The sequence below is a fragment of the Pygocentrus nattereri genome, chromosome 15 (assembly GCF_015220715.1).
Source record: "Pygocentrus nattereri isolate fPygNat1 chromosome 15, fPygNat1.pri, whole genome shotgun sequence".
Classification (NCBI taxonomy): Eukaryota; Metazoa; Chordata; class Actinopteri; order Characiformes; family Serrasalmidae; genus Pygocentrus; species Pygocentrus nattereri.
This window is the reverse complement of record NC_051225.1, coordinates 23,157,959-23,180,282: the sequence shown is the minus strand read 5'-3', so window position 1 is coordinate 23,180,282 and position 22,324 is coordinate 23,157,959. Positions and strand designations below refer to the sequence as shown.

General features: G+C 39.5%; 2 protein-coding genes across 4 annotated transcripts in view; both read left to right on the top strand.

The window, feature by feature from the left end:
• Positions 1 to 933: 933 nt before the first annotated feature.
• On the top strand, positions 934 to 11,632 carry psmd14 (proteasome 26S subunit, non-ATPase 14). The gene is made up of 11 exons (XM_017685255.2): positions 934 to 1,033; positions 2,254 to 2,326; positions 3,421 to 3,492; positions 3,693 to 3,812; positions 4,503 to 4,573; positions 4,714 to 4,864; positions 6,803 to 6,910; positions 8,506 to 8,580; positions 8,709 to 8,834; positions 11,306 to 11,368; positions 11,457 to 11,632. Exons 2-11 carry the CDS (start codon positions 2,279 to 2,281, stop codon positions 11,553 to 11,555), a joined length of 933 nt encoding a protein of 310 aa, XP_017540744.1. The 5' UTR covers positions 934 to 1,033; positions 2,254 to 2,278; the 3' UTR covers positions 11,556 to 11,632.
• Positions 11,633 to 16,815: 5,183 nt separating this feature from the next.
• The window catches only part of slc4a10a (solute carrier family 4 member 10a), a 51,315-nt gene continuing 45,806 nt past the window's right edge, over positions 16,816 to 22,324 (top strand). Inside the window, exons 1-2 of one of the 3 annotated variants that reach the window (XM_017685245.2) lie at positions 16,816 to 17,339; positions 20,898 to 20,924. In XM_017685245.2, coding sequence (XP_017540734.2) covers positions 17,292 to 17,339; positions 20,898 to 20,924 — 75 coding nt within the window. In that variant the 5' untranslated portion in view covers positions 16,816 to 17,291. The remainder of the gene's footprint in view (positions 17,340 to 20,897; positions 20,925 to 22,324) is intronic. The other 2 variants (XM_017685244.2, XM_017685247.2) reach the window with 2 other exon arrangements.

Genomic DNA, 22,324 nt, shown 5'->3' with positions numbered 1-22,324 from the left:
CTGTGTTTTTTCTGTTACATATATGTTCATTTGCTATTCAGTTATGAAAAATAAATACAACTGTTCTGCCAGATTTGTTTTCCCGACATTATTTTTCTGTTAATAATTATGGACCATTTCTTTTGTTTTTATTGGTTCAGTGATCATAAAATGTAAACAGTAGCTGGCATTTTCGAATGATATAATTATAATGGTAATAACCATACAATATTGTAAAAAAGAAACAGAGCATCCTTCATTTGTTTAATTTCCAGGCAAAATGGCCATCAAGTACAAGTTATGTTTCAACACCAGGAAAAAAATCACGTGTATTTAACAAAAAATTACACAGGCTTTAAACAAGCAAGATTAGTTTTAAACAAGCAATTAGTTTTTTGACCAAGCGAGTTAAACAACAGCTGTTATTTTTTTTAATTGATATACTGCATTTTGGCATGAAATTCTTCACTTCTTAACAGGACACCTAACCTAACTTAGACACCTAACCCCCAGTCGCTCCCCGTGCACTGTGCATAGGGCTGCCCATCGCTCCGTGCTCACTGCCCCCTAGTGTGTGTGTGTGTGTGTGTGTGTGTGTGTGTATGTATATATATTTACGTGTATGTGGTGTTTCACTTCACGGATGGGTTAAATGCAGATGTGGAATTTCCCCGTTTGTGGGATTAAAAAAAATACTTAAATTACAGTGAGCACCTGCATAGAATAAGGGTGCATCCTTTAGTCAGTAGGCATTTTAAAATGTATTACTTGTGTCCGAAATCTGCACATTCAAATCTGCAAAGTGTAATTTCACATACAGACGAATTCTCTTTGGCTGTCTGCATTAGCATTTTTTATCTGTTTATGCCGCCTCAGTTTACATTGGCTCTGCTTAAGACTTTTATTTTGAAAATGAATACTAATATTTTGAAATAGGTCTGAAGCTTGAGCGACATCACCGTCGTCCGCTTCTCTGTGGTAATTCGGGCTGATTCATTGTAGAGCCACAGAGGCTAAGCAGAAACTCTGAGGAGGCTTTATCCACAGTGTACAGGTACATTTCCAGCTAATATCATGTGTAATGTAGTGTTCTATATGTCACGAATTAACTTCAATATAGACTGAAAAAGATCGAGTCTTATGCCGTTTTTTAAACTTTCGCCAGTACAGCCGCCGCTGAATTAGCCCGCTAGCGAGCATAACATTTGCTGTGTGGGGCGAGCTAGCTACGTTAACTAGCTGGGCTAGTTGGGGAAGTAAATGATTTCAACTAGTCGGAGAGTTACAGACTCACACAAAGGAGCAGCTGAGGCTTTGTGGTTTAAAACAAAATCAAGAGGCAGCTTGTTGTTCCGCTGTGTTTGAACATTTTACTGGTGAGTTTAGCATATTGCTACCTGAGGCACTGACAGCGTTCGCCAGCTTGCTGTCCTTTTCTGCTTATGGACCGAAGCGTGATAATGCAGTTTCTGCCGATATCAGACTAGTTAGCTATGGCGTGCTTTCTACTTTGGTCACTGAAACCTTGTTGTATTCGTGTGATATAACTTGGCTTGCTGGCGAACAATTTAAACTGAGTCACGTAGTCATTAACGTTAGCTACATCATTAGCTGTATGTTGTAGGTAGCTAAAACGTCAGTTAACGGCAGTGCTCTTGTCAAGAGTGTGGCTGCGTCCAAAGCCGAGTACTACCACACTCAGTAGTGTGTCATAAATAGTACACCGCCAATAGAAGTCCATTCTATAGTGTAATGTGTAATATGTGGTTTTGGACGCAGCCCATGTCTCAGACCGTCTGGGACGAGGTAACTATACTGTAATATACCCGGGTAAATTTAAATTAACTTTCATATACTGTTGGACAATGTAAACAAAATTCAGATTTGTAAATATAGCAGATATATCACGTTACATGATATTTAGTGTTGCGTCAGTAAAATTCAGGAGCTTACTTTTCATGAGTACTGGTGTGTGGAAAGATTGTCTTTCAAACCTGTTATAACTGCTGGGCTATTTATTTATTTATTTTCCCCTTAACTTATGCCAAAGGTGACATTGCACAACATTATTGACAAATTTCCAGAAAGGACCCTTTCTGTTTGTTAAGTTTTTATATTTTTATGTTGGCTTTATTTATTTCTCTCAAAACTGCCTGCAAATATGTTGCAGTTGATTAACTTTGTTTCCATAAATGCAGCAAAAAAATTGCAGTGATATATAAGATTTATTGCCTTGATCTGATATTATTCCACTGTCTGTTCTTTTGTTCATAGGGGTGTTTTTGTTTAGAGAGACAAAATGGACCGGCTGCTGAGGCTTGGAGGTGGGATGCCTGGACTCGGGCAGGTAATAATATTGCATTAATGCTGGAGCTTATGTCACATGTCATGTGATGACATGTTTGCTAGTTTGTTTCTGTGCAGCATACCACAGAGCTGATTTTCACACGCTTAATACGTTGGCTGTTTCTCAGATTGACTGATTCTCATGTTTCAGCTTCATGTTGGTCTAGTTTACTGGCTTTGGATTATGTTTAAAGGACTGTTACCTCAAGGAGCTGCACAGTAACAGTAATGAGGCTTATAGTTGACATGCTCCATTTGATTTTAGACTGTGATATTTTATATTTGGTAATATATATTTTGCAGTGGTGGCCTGTCGCTGCTGTTTCAGAATTTTATGAAATGTCATGAAGTTGCAGTTACAAAACTATGCAGAGGGTATATTTTCATCTGATTCATTCATTGTGAAAAAATATTGGCTGCACCTTCTGTGTTTTATGTTTAAATGTCCCCACTATACCTTCACAACATACTGAAAACGTTGCCCCCACCCATCTCTGTGAATCTTTATGGCATGTTCACCATAGAGAGTGGAGAGTAGCGTCCCTGAACCCCACAGCCTGGGTCACATTCTTTTTAGATGGGTGAAGGATAGCATGTGCTGACGTGGCGTCATTGAACAGCCCTATTTGCTAGGAGGACAATGCTAATTGGCAATTCTGTTACGTTAGCTAATAGGCGCCTGCGTTGTCTAGCAATGCACAGAGTTGTGGTGGGTCATCTTACTCACTCAGAGAGCATGAGGCTGAGGCATTGCCGGCCGTAGATGCCTGTGGCATCGCCTGTTTACATGAAGGGGTCAAACTTGTCAATGCCTAGATCGCACAATTCAGGAGCCCCACTTTAGTCTTTAGGCAAATTAGCTGGTTAGCCTAGTACTGTTTTTATTTGATTTGAGTTGTAGCTTGATTCACTTTTATAGTGCTTCCTTAGTATTTTGTTCTACCTGAGATATTTGTTTAGCCCTACTTTACCCCATGCCCCTGTCTTTGCTGGCATGTACGTGTTTGTGAGGCAGAAGTCCAGAAGTTTTTTATTATTTATTTAAGGGACTGATTGTCTTAATCTGTCTCCTTGGGTGTTGTGTGTTTGTTGCAGGGTCCCCCCACAGATGCCCCTGCTGTGGACACAGCCGAACAGGTGTACATCTCATCACTAGCCCTGCTTAAGGTGATTATATGCACGTGTACACATACTTTTTTATTTATCTATCCTTTCCCATGCAGAAGAATGCATTTTTTTTAATCTGTTGAAACAACTTCTTACACAGTAAAATTCTCATATATGAAACAACAGTATTTTTAGATATGAAATCAGATATGTGCAGTTCTTCCTTTTGCCTTGTATCTTAAATGGCTGTTTCTGTGCAGATGTTGAAGCATGGGCGTGCAGGTGTGCCTATGGAGGTTATGGGTCTGATGTTGGGCGAGTTTGTGGATGATTACACTGTGCGTGTGATTGATGTGTTTGCCATGCCACAGTCTGGCACGGTGAGTTCCTACAAGCCGTTTATACCCCCCCTGCAAACACACACTTGTTGTTGAGAAACTCCATTTATACAGCAGTTAGTTATAATGGCACAATATGATTGGTTGAGAAGCATTTTAGCCACTTTGTTATTTGTAATGACAGCACATTTTTTCACACAACAACTGTATTATTTTTCTGAGCACCAACTGATTCTAAATCAGATTCTAAAGAAGAATAAGTTTTTTGATTGACAACTGTCACAGCCAAACAACTAAACAAACTTGAATAAGCCAGATACTGACTCAGTTCTTATTATTATTGAATACAGTTAAGTAAATTCAAATGGGCTATCAAAAGCTTTACACATGGGTTGGAACAAATCATGATTCAGTTTAATCTGGAAATTGCTGAAGTTAATTTAATTTAATGTTGTTCCAGTGATCCATGATGGCACCATAAGTTTGGTTTTATATTGGACATTCAATAGATATTTGACTTACTCTCCTTCGGCTTGTGTCTCTGACCATCATGTTGGTTATCCATGATTACACATCCTCTTGTTCTATTGCTTAGGAAGACTATAAAGTTCTGTCACACTTTTGGAAATGTTCCATTTGTCACTGTCTACATAGTGAGTTTAAGGTGGTTGTGATTTAATGAGAAATATTGCTGTATAAAGTTTCTTGCCTGGTAACATGTTGTTTTGACAGGGTGTGAGTGTAGAGGCTGTGGATCCCGTTTTTCAAGCAAAAATGTTGGACATGTTGAAGCAGACTGGAAGGTAAGAGTGCGGTGACCAAAAGAAACATTTTATGTAAATAGTAAATAGTAAACTCATGTTAATTTACGTACTACTAATGGCAGTTTCTCAGTAGCGCTGTACAGTGTTTTAGAGTTATAAATTCTGTTTATTTGTGGCAGGCCAGAGATGGTCGTAGGCTGGTATCACAGTCATCCTGGTTTTGGCTGTTGGTTGTCTGGTGTGGACATCAACACACAGCAGAGCTTTGAGGCTTTGTCTGAAAGAGCTGTTGCAGTGGTGGTCGACCCCATTCAGAGCGTCAAGGGAAAGGTAACACCAACCATGCATGGATTTAACTATTAATACATAAGTCACTACATCTCCTGCAGCAGTACCACAATGGTTTCTACAGTGAGAGTGTCTAGTTTAAACTAAAAGTAATTCTTTATAACCGGGAGGGTGAGGTGGTGTTTAATTTACAATTTTATATGCTTTTTTGTTTTGATCCATCAGTGTTGTCTCACTAACGCCCGCACATTTACATTGGCTGTTTTAAGTAACGTCTACTTCTTGTAATCATGTGTCCTGTCCTGCTCTCTGCCTGTTTCATTGTTTTCCTCTGCTCTCTTCTGTCCTGCAGCTCTGTCTTACTGCCTTACTTTTAAAGTTTTTTCTTCATTTGCTGCTTCACGTTGTTGTTTGTGTAAGTGCATGAGAGAGATTTTCTGGTTGCAGGATGTTTTTACTTTTTGCATTAATTCCATCTCATTTTCTATTCTGTGTGTGTGAAGCGAGAAGAGGCTACAGTATATTTACAGATGTGCATGTTATTTTTAATTACAGAAAAAATAGGCAGACCAAGATGGAGATCTTTTGCCTGTTGAGAAACAATTTATTCATTGTAAACACAAATTGGTATTTGGTAAACTGCTTAGGTAAAACGTAAGCTGTGCTTTGTCAGATTTCCTCTTAAAATTGAAACAAGTCGCATTAATGAGTCAAGAGGATTTTAGATCCAGCATGTGTCTAACAAGCTGCCCCCTTCAAAACCTGCACTAATGCATTTGATTCACCAAATCATAGACCTCTGAAAAGGTTTATGAGCTGCAGGTTAAAACTACAGTCCACTGGACAGTAGATCTACAGGACCAGGTGACCGCTGCAGTGAAGCCAAAAAGAGTGGGTTGGGTTAGATTTGGCAGGAATATTTTGGACCACGTCATACATGATCTGATATTAACATCATATGCACAGATTCAAGTAAAAGGTCCGGCTCTAGGGCTGGTTGAAATTCTCAAATACAAAGACAATATTATACTGATTTTAAGATATTCTGACTAAAGATAAGTATATAATTCACTTACATCCTTGAACACACTTGCAATCAAAACATTTGTCCACTTGGTGAGGATCCACAGCACAACTGATTTAACAAATGTTTCTCCACACATTTTGCGCAGTTATTTCCACCAGAGGGGGTCTCCAAATTCCCAGACTTAAATAAGCCAGCTTTAAATTGTCTCTCTAACAGATGTTTTCTGCTCTCCTGGCATCACAATAATGTTTATATATCATGGATGTTGCCTGGCTGTAGTCACTCACTATTTTTTTTCTCCTCTGCTTTTTTTTGGTTCTTCAAAATGTGTCTGTTTCTCTCCCTATCGTTTTTTCCTATCTATCACTACACTTCAGTCCTTCCTTCGGTTGCTTTTTTAGCTCTTCTCTCAGAGCTTTGTGTGTTGCACTCAGCTGTCAGTTTTTTTTCTCTCTAAATGAAGACACTCCATTTATGATTAGATATCTCTGTGTCGCTGTACTTTTATTTGATAGTGTCAAGTTTGACCCAAGTGTGTATGTGTGTGTGAGAGAGAAAGTGTGTACATGCTCAGTTGAGCTGTTCTCGCATACCTGATGTGACAGCGCAGACCTTTAGCAATGGTCCCTAAGCTTACCCTCTCAGTTTCAGTCCTCCAAGTCCTCTGCTTTGTTCCCAGAGACTGACAGACTGCTATGCTATTCTATTTGATGTTCTGGATTAGATCAGGCCACATTTAAGTACTGCAGTTGAAATTTTTCCTCTCAACAGCTAGAAAGAGACCATTACCTGGTGGAGAAGTCATGGTGATCCTAATAACCATTTAACAATATGCGTTTATTTAAATCCTGGACAAATATTGAAATGGAAAATTGTTGAATAGGGTTACTTTATAGGGTATATTTTATAAAACGATGTATTGAATATTCCTGATTGTGCCTTTTTTGTTTTAGGTTGTGATTGATGCCTTCAGACTGATCAATGCTAACATGATGGTCTTGGGACATGAACCACGGCAGACCACTTCTAACTTGGGTCACCTCAACAAGCCTTCAATTCAGGTAAGAGCTCACACATTTGGACAAAGCCTGATATTCCATCTACTTTGAATACACTCAAGCACTGTTTGCAGGATGTTAAATCATAAATGCATAGTAGTTTCTTTAGACTCTGATGAAGCGGGAGTAATCCTATTTGGACCCAGGTCTTTTATAGCTCGCTGTTTTACCCTGCCTGTTGATACTGTTAGGGTTACTCTGTCTTTGCAGGTTAAAAGGTTGATTCACGTCTAACAGAATTAATAGTCTCTGTGTTCATCAATTTCGTGAAATTGTTGATGAAAATACATGTTTAATTAGGATTTTAATTTCATTGTCAGCAACAATGAGATGAAAACCTGCTCATGATAAAATGATGTAATTTTTATTTTAATGTTTTGATGATGACATGGCAGAATGAAAATATTCTGAAATGTCATCATTCATTCATGCTAGACAAAAAAGCTCCATTTGGCAGTGGCACAATGCAGATTTAATTTTAAAGTTTATTTAAAGTTTTATTTCATAATAGCTGGTACAGCAGACAGAAAAATGGGGTGAACACATTAACATTTATGGCATTTGGCTGACGCTCTTATCCAGAGCGACTTACAATTTAGATAAGGTGTTACCCACTACACTACACCAACCACACAACCAGTATGGAAAGTCAACTTCAGCAAGAACATGCAGATATTTATAAAACATTATATTTCATAGATAAGCCAATAATGTAGATAAGATTAGCTTACTTGGGATCACCTCTAATATTTCCAGACTTCAACAGATTCAAAAAGACAAAATCTTTACACACAACTACACAATTTTAACAAAAATAGTTTTTTTGTTGACATTTTAGTCAAAGTAAAATTAGGCTAAAGCTAATCAAGATGACATAACTAAAATAGGCTAAGATTTTCATCAAAAGACGAAAAATGTGTCCAAATTAAAAAGAGCAATAGGGCCATATCTCATTCAATCTCACATTTTTAGATGCAGAGCCTTATATATGCAATTATCTCTTTGCATCTGAATTACTGAGTGCTCTATGTATAGAGCCTCCATTCCACACTTTAAATAAATTGCAACTACGGCAAAATGTAGTTTTGTGGCTATTTACATCTACCTGTGTACTTAAGGCACCATATCACACCCATACTTCAAGATGTGCACTTGTTACTGTGGCTCACATGAGAACTTTCAACGTACTTGTTCTTGCTTATAGGGCAATGCATGGCCTTCTTGCTTGTGGTATCAGCTCCCTGAAGGATGAGACAATTTGAAGGCTTTAGTCTTTTAAGTCTTTTGTTATTTCATTAAGTTTTATTTTTAGGGACACATTTGTTAATTTATTTGTGTACATTTTTGAATGAATCTCTTCCATTTGTTATTATAGTGTTTATAATGTCTTCTTCAATTGTTATTATAATGAATGCTCACATTTGTCTTTATTTTGTGTGTATTATTTAGATGAACTCTGAGAATGCACTATATATAAAAATATTAATATTAATGTTGATGTTGATGATTGTGCTTTGTATGTAAACAAAAGTGTCTTGCAGCTTTTCAGATGTAAGCATATTTTGTAATGGCTTTTGTTTTCCTACGTTTTCTTTTAGGCCCTGATTCACGGACTGAACAGACATTACTACTCCATTACCATCAACTACAGGAAGAATGAACTCGAACAAAAGGTTGTGACTTTAGACATATACGCCAAATAAAATATAGACTCATAAAGGCATTTGAATATTTTTTTGTAGTCTTGATGAAATTTAAGACACTTCAGTGGCATCTTGTTTCATGAGTTATATGTCTTTAGATGCTGTTGAACCTTCATAAGAAGAGTTGGATGGAGGGTCTGACTCTGCAGGACTACAGCGATCATTGTAAGCTTAATGAGACCATCGTAAAGGAGATGCTGGAGCTGGCCAAGAACTACAACAAGGTAAGCAATATGAGAGGAAACAGAGTCTTGGCAATGATCTGTCCTGATGGATTTTAAAGTGTTCTAGAAGGCGAACCCTCTAGAATTAAGCTGGAGTAGAGCTAATACATCTACAACCTGTGACACCTTTGTTCTTACCTGGTCGGACAAAATTGGCCAAAATCTTATTGTGTGCACATTGATCTATTATCCAAAACTCCAGTGTTTCATGTCTCTAGTTTTACTTCTTTTATACACAGCATTGAATTGCCTTGTGAGCTGTTTCCATCTGTGTTGTTCACAATTGAAAATGACTGCCATAGGTCCAATTTGCCTTACGTCAGCTTTAATATTGTGTGTGTGTGTGTGTGTGTGTGTGTGTGTGTGTGAGTGAGTGAGTGATGTATATAAATAAAGGGAACACTTGAACAACACAATATAACTCAAAGTAAATCAAACTTCTGTGAAATCAAACTGTCCACTTAAAAAGCAACACTGATTGACAATCAATTTCACTGCTGTTGTGCAAATGGAATAGACAACAGGTGGAAATTATTGGCAATTAGAAAGACACACTCAATAAAGGAGTGGTTCTGCAGGTGGGGAATATAGACCACTTCTCAGTGCCTTTCTGCTTTCTGGCTGATGTTTTGGTCACTTTTGAATGTTGGTGGTACTTTCACACTTGTGGTAGCATGAGACGGACTCTACAACCCACACAAGTGGCTCAGGTAGTGCAGCTCATCCAGGATGACACATCAATGCGAGCTGTGGCAAGAAGGTTTGCTGTGTCTGTCAGCGTAGTGTCCAGAGGCTTGAGGCGCTACCAGGAGACAGGCCAGTACACCAGGAGACGTGGAGGAGGCCGTAAGAGGGCAACAACCCAGCAGCAGGACCGCTACCTCCGCCTTTGTGCAAGGAGGAACAGGAGGAGCACTGCCAGAGCCCTGCAAAATGACCTCCAGCAGGCCACAAATGTGCATGTGTCTGCACAAACGGTTAGAAACCGACTCCATGAGGATGGTATGAGGGCCTAACGTCCACAGATGGGGGTTGTGCTCACAGCCCAACACCGTGCAGGACGCTTGGCATTTGCCAGAGAACACCAGGATTGGCAAATTCGCCACTGGCGCCCTGTGATCTTCACAGATGAAAGCAGGTTCACACCGAGCACATGCGACAGACGTGACAGAGTCTGGAGATGCCGTGGAGAGAGATCTGCTGCCTGCAACATACTTCAGCATGACCGGTTTGGGAGTGGGTCAGTAATGGTGTGGGGTGGCATTTCTTTGGAGGGCCGCACAGCCCTCCATGTGCTCGCCAGAGGTAGCCTGCCTGCCATTAGGTACCGAGATGAGATCCTCAGACCCCTTGTGAGACCATATGATGGTGCGGTTGGCCCTGGGTTCCTCCTAATGCAGGACAATGCTAGACCTCATGTGGCTGGAGTGTGTCAGCAGTTCCTTCAAGATGAAGGCATTGGAGCTATGGACTGGCCCGCCCGTTCCCCAGACCTGAATCCGATTGAGCACATCTGGGACACCATGTCTCGCTCCATCCACCAACGCCATGTTGCACAGACTGTCCAGGAGTTGGCGGATGCTTTAGTCCAGGTCTGGGAGGAGATCCCTCAGGAGACCATCCGCCACCTCATCAGGAGCATGCCCAGGCGTTGTAGGGAAGTCATACAGGCACGTGGAGGCCACACACAATACTGAGCCTCATTTTGATTTGTTTTAAGGATATTACATCAAAGTTGGATCAGCCTGTAGTGTTTTTCCACTTTAATTTTGTGTGCGACTCCAAATCCAGGCCTCCATTGGTTAATAAATTTGATTTCCATTGATTTTTGTGTGATTTTGTTGTCAGCACATTCAACTTTGTACAGAACAAAGTATTCAATGAGAATATTTCATTCATTCAGATCTAGGATGTGTTATTTGAGTGTTCCCTTTGTATATGTCACATTGTATAAAAATTTGATGATAAATTGACCCATAGAAATGGTCCAAATGGCTTGGATAAAATCTGTTCCATTAACTTTCATGACAAGTTAAAGTACAAAGGTTTTATTCTGACAGCAATGATATGCTTATTATTAAGTGATTAACATTTTACAGGCCATTCATTCATTATAAATTTGACTTAATTTGGGATTTCTCTACAAGTTTTGGCAGTCCTTCTCCCACCCTACACTGAACATTAGTCCTGTGGGACCACAATAGTTTGGCACAAATTCAGAACTCTATTATATACAGCACATTAAAACTCACACCAAATACAGGATCTGTTTTTTGTATTTGGGTATTTCTTTTGATAACTTATAAACAATATTTATTGCTACAATTTAGGTGAGAATTCTGTTTTGTTGGAGAGCATCGACGTGGACTTATGTAGTACCCATGATGTGATCATTAATGTCTCTTTGGCCTACTGTAGGTATTAGTTGTCCTTTTTATACATTTCTTTGTTGTTTTTCCATCCTGTCTTAGGCTGTAGAAGAAGAAGACAAAATGACTCCTGAACAGCTGGCTATTAAGAATGTTGGAAAACAGGTCAGGAGCACTTCTCAGGATACCACTTTGATTACAGCATTTTTATCTGTAAAGATTGCTCATTTTCTGTTTCTCTCTCCATCTGCAGGATCCCAAAAGGCATTTGGAAGAGCACGTTGATGTCTTGATGACATCCAATATTGTGCAGTGCCTCGCTGCTATGTTAGATACTGTTGTCTTCCAGTAATATCTTTTGCTGTGCATCATTGTTCATATTCAACGTCTGTTTTGTCTTTTTAACAAATAAACCTATATAAAACCAAATTTTTATATCTGTGTTCATGTACAGGAATACAGGGAGGCTGCATCGTTTAATGTAACCTTTTCCAATCCAATCATGAATATGAAGTCATGTTTCATAACGTAATAGCCTCGCTCTGCATTTACGCTACAGGAGAGCAAAGTGATTTATGTTTTGTACATTGATTTCTGTGGTGACAGGCCACAGAAGTTCACAGATTGTGGAAGCAGAAGCAGCAGCACAAAGCAATGGGAGAGAGCGATTTAACAAATTGAGCGTTTCTCAACTTTGTTGATGCGTCACATTTGTATTAAAACCATAAACATAACTTTTTGTTTGATTTTAAAAAGGTCCATGTGAAAAACTAAAACAATAGTAAGCCTCTTTCTCCCCAGCATCACAAGAAGCCCATAATTCTGCATTGATTTTTCTTTGGACAAGTAAATTTTCAGGCCCTATTTTTCAACATGGCAAGCTCTCTGCTCTGCTGTAATGTGAATGCTAACGGTGCCTTGTCTCTAAACACTGATTTCATAGCATTATTAAAGACAGAAGACATTTGTAACTTGTTCCCTTTCCTTTATCCTTGTGTATCTTTTCATGAAGAGCATGGGCAAAGACTCTCCATGAGAGAGACTTCTCTTCAATTTCCAACAAAAACATACATTTGCAGTTGACAGTGATAAATAGTCGCATGCAAACATTTTAGTGCTCTTGTTTAAATGACTGTTAATTTTTAAGTGGTAAGTTAACGTTAAACATTTAAACCCAAATGAACAGAAAATGCCGTTTTTGAATGATGAGTATTAATTGAAGGAGCAATGCTGTTCAACCCTACCTGGCCTTGTGTGAAAAAGAAATTCCCTCATAGCTCCTAAATCAAGTTAACCAAATTCAATTGACTTTTGGGCTCAATTTCACTAGCAGTACCCAGACGTAATCACTGTCAGACCTGTTGAATTAAAACATCTCTTAAATAGAACCAGTCTGGCAATGTGAAGGAGGCTAGGAGTTCAAATACAGATATGAAACACAAGTATTTTCTAAGCCACTTCTCCCTCAGGGGTGGGGGTGCTGGAGCTTATCCCAGCGGTCATCGGGCGGAAGGCAGGAAACACCCTGAATAGGTCAGATACGAAAGAAAGTAAGTTAAATCTACCGGTCTGGAATTGGTTACAAAGCCATTGCTAGGGCGCTGGGACTCCTGTGAACTATAGTGAAAGACATCCACAAATGGAGAAAACTTGGAGAGGGCGTGGCTGAGTCATCCAGGGGGTTGCAAGAGAACCCAGGCAAACATCTATATAACTGCAGGCCTCCCTCAGTTAAGGTTAATGTACAGGATTCCACAGTAAGAAAGACACTGGACAAAAATGGCATCCATGGGAGATTTGCAAAGCGCTAACCACGGCTGACCAAAAACAACACAAAGGCTTGTCTTGCAATCGCCAAAAACATCTAGGTGCCCCCAAGACTTTTGGGATAATATTCTGTGGACTGATGAGTCAAAGGAGGAACTTTTTGGAGGACATAGGTCCCGTAACATCTGGTATAAAGTTAACACTGCATTCCACCATAAGAACGTCATATCAACAGTCAAACAAGTTACTGGAAATGTGATGGTCTTGGGCATCTATGCTTCTGCAGGACCTGGATGACCTGTCATAATTGATGGATCCACAAATTCTGTTCTCTATCAGAAAATCTGGAAGGTGAATACTCGCCTATCAGTTTGTGACCTAAAGCTTGCTGTGGTTGATTATGCAGCAGGACAATGATCTGAGTTAAGGTTTTGAAGTGGCCAAATCAAAGTCCTGACTTGAATCCCTTTGAGATATTGTGGCAAGACCTTAAATGGGATGTTTGCTTAAAACCCTCCAATGTAGCCAAATTACAACAATACTGCAATGAAGAGTTGGACAAAATTCCTGTACAGTGATGTAAAAGACTCAACCTAAGTTATTGGATTGGAGTTGTTACCGCCAAGGATGGCACAACCAGTTGTTAGGTTTAGAGGGGTAATTACTCAACATGGATCATATAGGTTTTGAATAAATGGAAAAAATACAATGTGCAATATCCTTGTGTAAAATGTAAATCTTACAAAATAATGCAACTGAGTCATAAACAAAAAGGAAAGAAAAACCTCTAGTTTGGTTTTAGGCACAGTGTGTGGGTGCCTTTTAACAACTCTTTTAATAGAACATGCTGTGCAAAATAAATGACACCTCAGCCTGAGAGGAGTTTCATAGTCATTTCTGAGAACAGAGGATATGACCTCAACCCTTTCGGAGATTTGTTTCTTTTTTCCAAGTTTTGAATTGTGTAAAGTTCAATGTGTTTTCTCTCTTCAGCATTAAACTCTGCTCTGTAGGAGCCAGTCTCTCATCACACATGAACTGTCATTTTCTAAATTATGAATACGTGCCAGACTCTTTATGATTTCACTTACAAGAATAAAGAAAATAAATATAGGCCTAGACACCTTATAAAGTTCACTGAATTGTTTTTTACTGATCGCTAATTTCATTTGAATGACACACTGAAAATGTTATATTGTTTTTGGCCATCACGCGCTGTGCTGAATTACACAAATAATGTATTAGGTTTGATAGATAAAAAAAGCAAATTGTCCTGCTCTAGCTACATTTACACTCCTAGTTAGGCTATATTTCAGAAGCTCATGTGACAAGAACAAACAGCCATATTCAGCGGAATGAGCCGGAGCCACAGCACAGGTGAGTAGGAGTTACACAGATTTAAATAACATTTAGATGGATTTTAGCTTATATGCTTGTTTTCAAAACATAGCTTTTTACTTATGCACTTTCCATAAGCTCTGTCTTTCTTTGAGATTGGTGCTCCCGCTTATGCTGTCTCGTTTTACCAAAACCAGGCTGGATGGATGTCCCACAGCAGAACTGCCTGAACACAGGGTGTTCTTACCCATCGAGCGGTGTTTCGAGCATGCGAGCATGATTACTGTAACATACTAGCTTAGTTCAGACTTAACTGAAGCCAACTGTACAGTTTAATCTTACTGCTTACCCCTCATAAGGTGATTTAGGCTATCAGAATTTCTAACTTGTTCTTTTAATGTTGGTAACATTTTCTGGTAGGGTAATTTAGGCTCTCAACATATTGTGATGTCCATCACTGGCTCCACTTGGCCATTAGGAGCCTAGGGGGTGTGGCCATGCAAAGTGGCTTTTAGAGTTTACCATACTCCCGGGTAAAAGGGTCAGTTTGTTGTGACTGCTGTTGTTGCTGGGTAGTTTAGTTTGCAGGTAATTAGATGTAATTGTAACAAAGGAGGGTGTGTTACAGTGTGTTAACCCTCTGTCTACCCTCCTTGGATGTTGTGTCCTTCTGTGTTATTCCATCCCTGTGTTGCATGTTGCGGTAGCACTGGGCTGAGCATTTCTTTTTGTATGTTGAAGTGCATGTTAAACGAATATTTGTCTGCCTATATGCAACATTAACTGTATCTTCTTCTATCACTAGATTGGTGTCAGAAGTGGGATATGCTTACCAAGCTGGAAAAAGTTGGTATATAATAGCTGTGTCAGTGGGCGCCCTGTGGCGCTTGTCTAAGCCAGGATTCCACATCCCCCAGTGACTTTGTTTGGACTGTGTGGCTCACCAGGCAGGCTGATCCTTAAGAAGACGGGGTGGTGTGGTGTTCGCCACAGGCTCTGCATGGCCATGAGGAGCTTAGGTGGTGTGGCAATGCAAAGTGGCTCTCAGAGCCAAAACACTCCTGGTTGAAAAGGTCAGTTTGTTGTGACTGATGTGTTAGAAGTGACTACTCTTTCAGAGGTTGTTTGCTCCCACATTACCCCCTCACTGTGTTGTGTGTTGGGGTAGCGCTGGGCTGAGCTTTATGCTGTTGAAGTGCCTAGTCAAAATCTATTGCGGCTGTCTATTCCTACAATCATCGGTTTTCACTAAGTGGTTCAAAGCAGAGTGCACTCTTTTTTTTTATTCTGCATAAATCAATTGTTTAGATGTAAACAAGGTCATTTGGTGTGAGCTGATGTGAAGTGCTAAATCTGATGCGTTTAATGGCACTAAAAGCTCCCTCACAGAAAGTTATACATGAAATGCAGCCAACATACTGTATGATGTCTGATACACTGTTTTATGACAGTTTGGAGAAGGTTTTGTGCCTAAGCATATTTTATCTGTATAAAAATACATTTATAGCAGAACGGTTCATGCAGGGTTTGTACAGAAAAACCGAACCAATATTTTGTCAGACCATTTTACTATTATCTACATTAAATATAAAATGTAAGAGATGTCTATGCTCACCTGTCATTTGGACAGTAAGTAAAATGGCTAAATTTTGCTTTGCAGATATGGCTTCCATCACCACTGTCAAGAAAATCTGAAACAGTAAGTTTCTCTACAGTGAACAATTTAAACAATCAAGACACACTGACTGATCTTCATCAACCAGCGAATTATGCAGAGCTTTTTTGGTCCCAAAGTTTTGGAATTCTCCTTTAAAGGGAGAATATATAATTCAGCGGTTGAGGTATAAACAAACACGGTGGTTAGGTGAAATGATTCTTCTGCAGAGAAACTTATAAACTCAAATTTCTTTTCTGTGGTAATGACGGAAAGCAGGAGTCCTGATGTCCACAATACAAATATAGCCATTTCATTTACTATCCAAAATGACACGTCTTCTGAGATTTTACGTGCCACTGATGACGGTAAAATGAAATACAGCCTGAAAAAAAATCTTTTTCTTTGGGGACTTTTTTACGTCCATCATGAACAGATTAAAATGAATGGATTAAAATGCCTTTTAGACCAAAACTTTATCACAAAACTACTGAGAATCAATGACTGAGATGTCCGGCGGTGTATTCATAACCACTTCAGGTAATATCTTTTAGAGGTAGACATCTGGTTCCTATCACCACCACTGTGAATAATTCTCGGTAAGTCTCTCTAGAACAAAGCATTTTTTGACATGTTAACCATTTAATTATGCAGAAAATTTGGAAATGGGATGGAGTTCCCCTTTAAGTCTTTTTTGGTGGTCTGTTTAAGTCTGTTTTATGGTCAGGGACAGAGATGGGCGCAAGTCCTTACAGTCACCACAGGATGGCGCCAGCAGCTCTGATGTGAGCTGCGGCTTCAAAGCGGCTGTGTCCTCCAACCCGTAGTATAATAAATATAGACGTGTGTGCGCGGTCGGCATAGGAGAGAATACTTTAGCATTTGCTCTGCTCGGCATCTGTTCTGACCTAGTCGATGTCTTAAAATATTTAAACCCGACGCCCCCTCCGCTTTTTTTTCTTTCTTTCGTTTTTTCCTTTTCTTTAAGGCTTCTTATTACTTTTTTCATCTGTTGAGCCAAAACGTACCCAGTTTACATCTTTCCATGCGCAAAGTCTAATTTATCTTTCTTTTTTTCACCTTTATTTTATTCACCGTTCTGTTATCTCACGTGCTGCGCGCTGCGTCACGCGAACACGAATTCCACGCGAAAGGGGCTCGGGGGTGCGCGAGGCACGGAAAACGCGCGAGGGTGCGACGACTCTTCAACGGTCGACGATGTAAATGTCCAGATTTCCCAGCTCCCAGTTATCACACGCATCCCTCCGTTCACCGAGTACAGCGAAACGCGCCGAGTGCAGAGTGGACTGAGCTTGTGAGGCGACAAGAATGGACATTAAAGACCAAGGAGCGCAAATGGAGCCTCTTCTTCCGCCGGTAAGAGCATGTTCGTGTCTTAGTAGCGTCGCCTCAGTGTAGCGTGTGCGTTTCTTCAGCTGTGTTATACAATATACCACACAGCAAACTCATAACGACTCGCTTTCCTGGGATGAAAAGAAAAGGAATTGTGCTGGGAGTGAGACGTTGGCTCCCTCAGTAATGGTGCGGCGTGCGGAAGCCATCACTTGCCCCACCTCGAACAAAAGAATGTGTTTCAATTATTTATGCTCCTTTTACTATTGGCTGTAAGAAGCGTGGGAACGGCGTCTCTTTCCTTCGTGTTTCGCCATTACAGCAGCGTTTCACTCGAGCCTTTCATCCCCCATCTCCCTCCGTTTATTGGCCCTCTACATAGTAGAATTTATTAGACTACAGTCACGTAATGTAGTCGCCTACATGAAACAAGTGGCTTGATATATGAGAGCCCAAGACAGCCTCTCACGATTTGGAATACCCATTCGAGCAGAAAGAGACTCTGTCCACCTTCCTCTCTAGAGGAGAGAGACAGAACTGTTTCTTTTGATGATGCTCCATCACGCCATCCATGCGGTGGTGTTTTACATGAGTCCCAAGTCTCTTGGACCGCAAATGAGCGTAGGGCTGGGCGATGTTGATAAAATACACTATCGTGATATTTTCTAATTACACCACGGTATTGCAGTAGTAGATCATAGTCACGTTTGCATTAATAAAGATAAAATTAATTCTCTCGCAATGCTGATGCTCAATGTTAACATATTGTCTTATGAACCTGGCAGAGCTTGTTTTAATTTGACTGTTTTCATCCATTTACTTTGTTCCATGACAAAAATCATATTGCCAGAAAGCAAACTTACCATTTATTAGATTTCTATGGTGACCTGAAGCAACCAGCTGTTAATGGTGTGAAGCATACAACGTAGACTTAAAATGCTAAATACAAAAGTGCATGTTATCAAATATATTACTACAATATTGCTGAAACTGAATAACAACACCACAGTAAACCACCACAGATACAGCCTAGCTTCATGTTAAATCTCCAAATAATGCCCAGAATGTATTTTGGATTGTAAAGACCTTGGATTACCTGAAACAGGCCAGCGGTGACACGAGTTCTGCAATCTGCATCTTATGTGAAGGCCATCGCCTCTTGTAGGAACTGCCTCTGTATCCCTGATGAGAAGCTTAGATGACAGGAAAGAGCAGCCATTTTATTCCAGGCAGCGTGTGTGTTGTGAAGGAGAGACATGGTTGGTAGGCCGCGTCCAATGCCAGCTTGAGATCCGTTGGAGCCATTTGGATTTCTCCCCTATCACCGCAGCCAAGAGCAGGTGCACCCTTGTTCAGGAGTTTCGGTCCAATAATGAAGGAGCCAACAGGCCTTTAGCGGCCAATTGCATGAAGAGTTCATGGTAAATGTCACTTATTTGTCTTGTCCAGCCACCAGGGCTATGAGCAGATGATTAGCTTAGACCTCTGTGTAACATGTCAGACCCAAGTCTTTATTTACTGTGCATGGGAAGTATAGACTAGGGACAAGTGATTGCATTTGATGGGGAATTCCACCTTTTTTCAAAATTCTGCACAGTTCAATCATTAGGGTGTAGACAAAGTCATTCAGAGTGGTTTAATGTGAATTGGTCCTTTTTAGAGAAACCTGCCAAATCAGGATTGTGGTGATAGGAACTAGACATTTGATGAATTTACTGCCTCTAAAAGCTGTCTCACAGAAAATTATCATATTAATGCTGAATAATACGCTGCCTGATGTTTGAGACATTGCTTTACAATAGTCTGGAGATACAGTTTTGGTGTAAAACAGGTTTTTAATCCATTCATAGTGCACAGGTGCATACAGGGGGTTTTAAGACAGAACAAAAATTATTTAAAAACATCACATCAAATCCCTCTGAATAAATTTGTTTACAGTTCAATGACTGAACTATGCAGAACTTTTGAAAAATCAGTGGAATTCCCCTTTAATTACCTCTGTTTGTCTGAAGATGACAGCTATTTTAAATGAAAATATTCTGTGCTTAGTGTCACTCAAACAAGGGTGGGCAGTATGACTATATTTATTATTATCATTGTACTGTTACTTAAAGAACACTGAAACACTGCATGTTTGATTATAAATGTGGAACTAATAGTCTTGTTCAGTTGGATTTAGTGCAAGACAGTATGTGAAATTTTGATTGCAATTGGGAAGTATTTGAAGTATGATATTATATTTTTTGCCATATTGCCCATCTCTACTCTCATATATTCGCATATTCAAGTATAGGTAGATTGACTCAGTAACGATTACAGGGTGGAGATATTTGTTTTATGATTTTTACAGCTTTTTAAATATTGGGAGCTGGTGCAAAGACACTGAGTGACAAGATGTTACAGTTTAGTGAGGGAAGGGGGGGATTTTATTGCATGGCCTGGAGGGGGCAGTATATCAGATTGTACAGAATACAGCTCTCTGGTTCACAGTTGTCTGCCTGGACTACAGTTTTAATGTTTTGTTTGATGCAATGAATAACATTGTCATGCTTATTCAGTCATCTTGGGGGTTAAAAGAGGAGAAAATTCTTATGCACATATTGTAAAATTGTGCATTTTTTAATCTTGTGTGTGAATCTCTGCAAATAAATAAAAAATGTGCACTAAAATTGGCAGATAACTGACAAATTGAATTTTATACTGTAGAACGTTGACTGTTTTATGTAGGAAATCAACTATACATGCAGTTTAATGCAAGGTTGTTAAAATTCTTGCACTGTATGTCTTCATAAGAGTGGAAGACAAAAAAAACAACAATGTTGATGGACATATTTATTATTTTCCTTTAACATATCTTATATGTGTGTTCAGTCCATCCTAGTGAGCAGTAAGGAGAGTTTTTTCTGTTGAAAGGTGAGTTATATGGCTATTTGCCTTTGTTAAGGCATGCTGCTGAATGGTTGCTGCCTATTGCATCCCCTGTGATTGGCTGTAGCAGTCAGTGTAGGCTGAGTGCTCCCTGTGCTCTAAATGCCAGAGGGCTGTTCCTGACCATCCGAGTCCAGTGTCTGTTCAGCGGCAGATCGTGTCCTGAATCCTGAATGATTGTGTCCCAAATGTGTATGTGTGTGTGTATGGTAAAACAGGGTCACGCAGAGTGAGTAATCTCTCCTTTTTCTCATCATTAGTGGAGAGAGAGTGAGAGAGAGAAAGACATTTTATGGTCATGGTATGAATCATTGTGTTCCTGTTTCTACATGATAGCCCACAGTTTTGCTCTGACCTCAGTTGGTTTGCTGACTCAGAATATTGACTGTTTGCATGGTTTAGGCTGTTGTCAATTGAGCCTGGCTTGGATTCATGATAGTGATCAAAATGTTACAAAATCGAAGGGTTAAAGGTCAAATATTGATGCTTGCGCTATATTTATTCATTGTGCTGAGATGCCTAGCCATAATCGGTGTTTATGCTTATCTCACAAATAAACATTTTAGGACAGTCTGTGTAATATGCTCTTTGTGACTGCAGTGTGTATTTTGGGGATTCACAGGTTCATTGTGTTCCCTCTGTGTTCTCCTGCAGGTTCAGAGCCCTGTAAGCAGTGAAGAGGTGAGTCTTAATACTGACCACATCCATGTCTTGCATGGTGCATGCCTACTGTGCAAGGGGGAATGAGCTCATTTGGCTGACTGGGTCCAGTGTATCACATTCATGCTCTGGGGCTGGGATTCAGTTGAAGTGAAGTGTCATTGCTAAGAGGTCAGTGGTTTTTGCACGGATACTGGTGGAGACAGATAATATAAACTTGTCTCCTGCTGTAAATGTAAATCTGTGTCTAAGTGCTTCTAAGAACAAGGTGTACCAGACAGACAGACAGAGAGAGCTAAAGAAAGAAAGAGGAGAACATTATGTGAATGTAATGGACATTTAACAAATAGGAAGAAACAACTTATGTGAAGTACACCCTAGTTAAGCATTTAAAGGGGAATTCTGCTCATTTTTGAATGTTTCTAATACGGTCACTGAGATGTAAAAAGTCATTCAGTGGTATGATGTGAAATTTTAAATTTGTTGAGAGACTCAGATTTAGGTGGTGATAGGAACCAGGGCTCCCAATGTCTACAACACAGATATATACATTTTATTTGCTATCCAGAATAAACAGTGAACCTTCATGGTTTTTAAGTTTTAAAATGTGTAGTAAAATAATGTTAAATTTGAAAAGAGCTTTTAGAGATATGAAACTCTTCTGACATGTGGTTCCTATCACCACCATAGTGAGCAAGACTCTGACTCTGTAAGTCTTTTTTGAACAGATCATTTCACATCAAAGCACTCTGAAGCACTTTAGTTCTTTACAATGGAATTATGCATTCCATTGTAAAGATTACATTTTTAGAAAATTATGGAACTTTGAAAAATTAGTGGAATTTAAGGAGGTTAGAAGTGAGTGTAGAGCAAATCAGCTGATAATTGTAATGAACTACATGAATTGTAAGGAGTCTTCATTGAACTTACATGGTCAAAAGAGTAGGGGATGCTATAAAAATGCAGGTTTGTAAATGAATTGGGCAGATATGGTGTTTGCATGTACGCTGGTAATGCGTCATGTATGTGTGGCAGAACGTGCCACCATAAGGCCTGGCTGATATATCAACCAGCTGTTATTAAGGTTCCACTTACTTACTGTTATTGCCAGAATACCTACAATAAAGCACTGATTTGAATTGAATTTTTTTGTGCTTCTTTTTTTGAAGTTGCTTATATTGAACACATAATTCTAGCATGGAGATAATTGCTCATATCTCTTGGACTGTAATTGTCTCATGGTCTTATATCACTTTTGTTTACTCTTTATGTTGAAGTTTGAAGTTTAATTTTTTCAATATATAGCATTTTGTCAGCTGACATTACCTGAATTTTTAGGTTGACATTGATATTGGGGACAGAATGTAGAAAGCGGTCAGGCCCTAGTTGTGAATGTGGTGTGATGAAGTGATTGTGATGTT

Excerpts from the sequence above, each read along its gene's own strand:
- psmd14 (XM_017685255.2), top strand. The coding sequence starts at position 2,279 with ATGGACCGGCTGCTGAGGCTTGGAGGTGGGATGCCTGGACTCGGGCAG. Across the intron at positions 4,574-4,713 it reads ATGTTGAAGCAGACTGGAAG|GCCAGAGATGGTCGTAGGCT; the intron begins GTAAGAGTGCGG and ends TATTTGTGGCAG. Across the intron at positions 8,581-8,708 it reads AGAATGAACTCGAACAAAAG|ATGCTGTTGAACCTTCATAA; the intron begins GTTGTGACTTTA and ends ATATGTCTTTAG.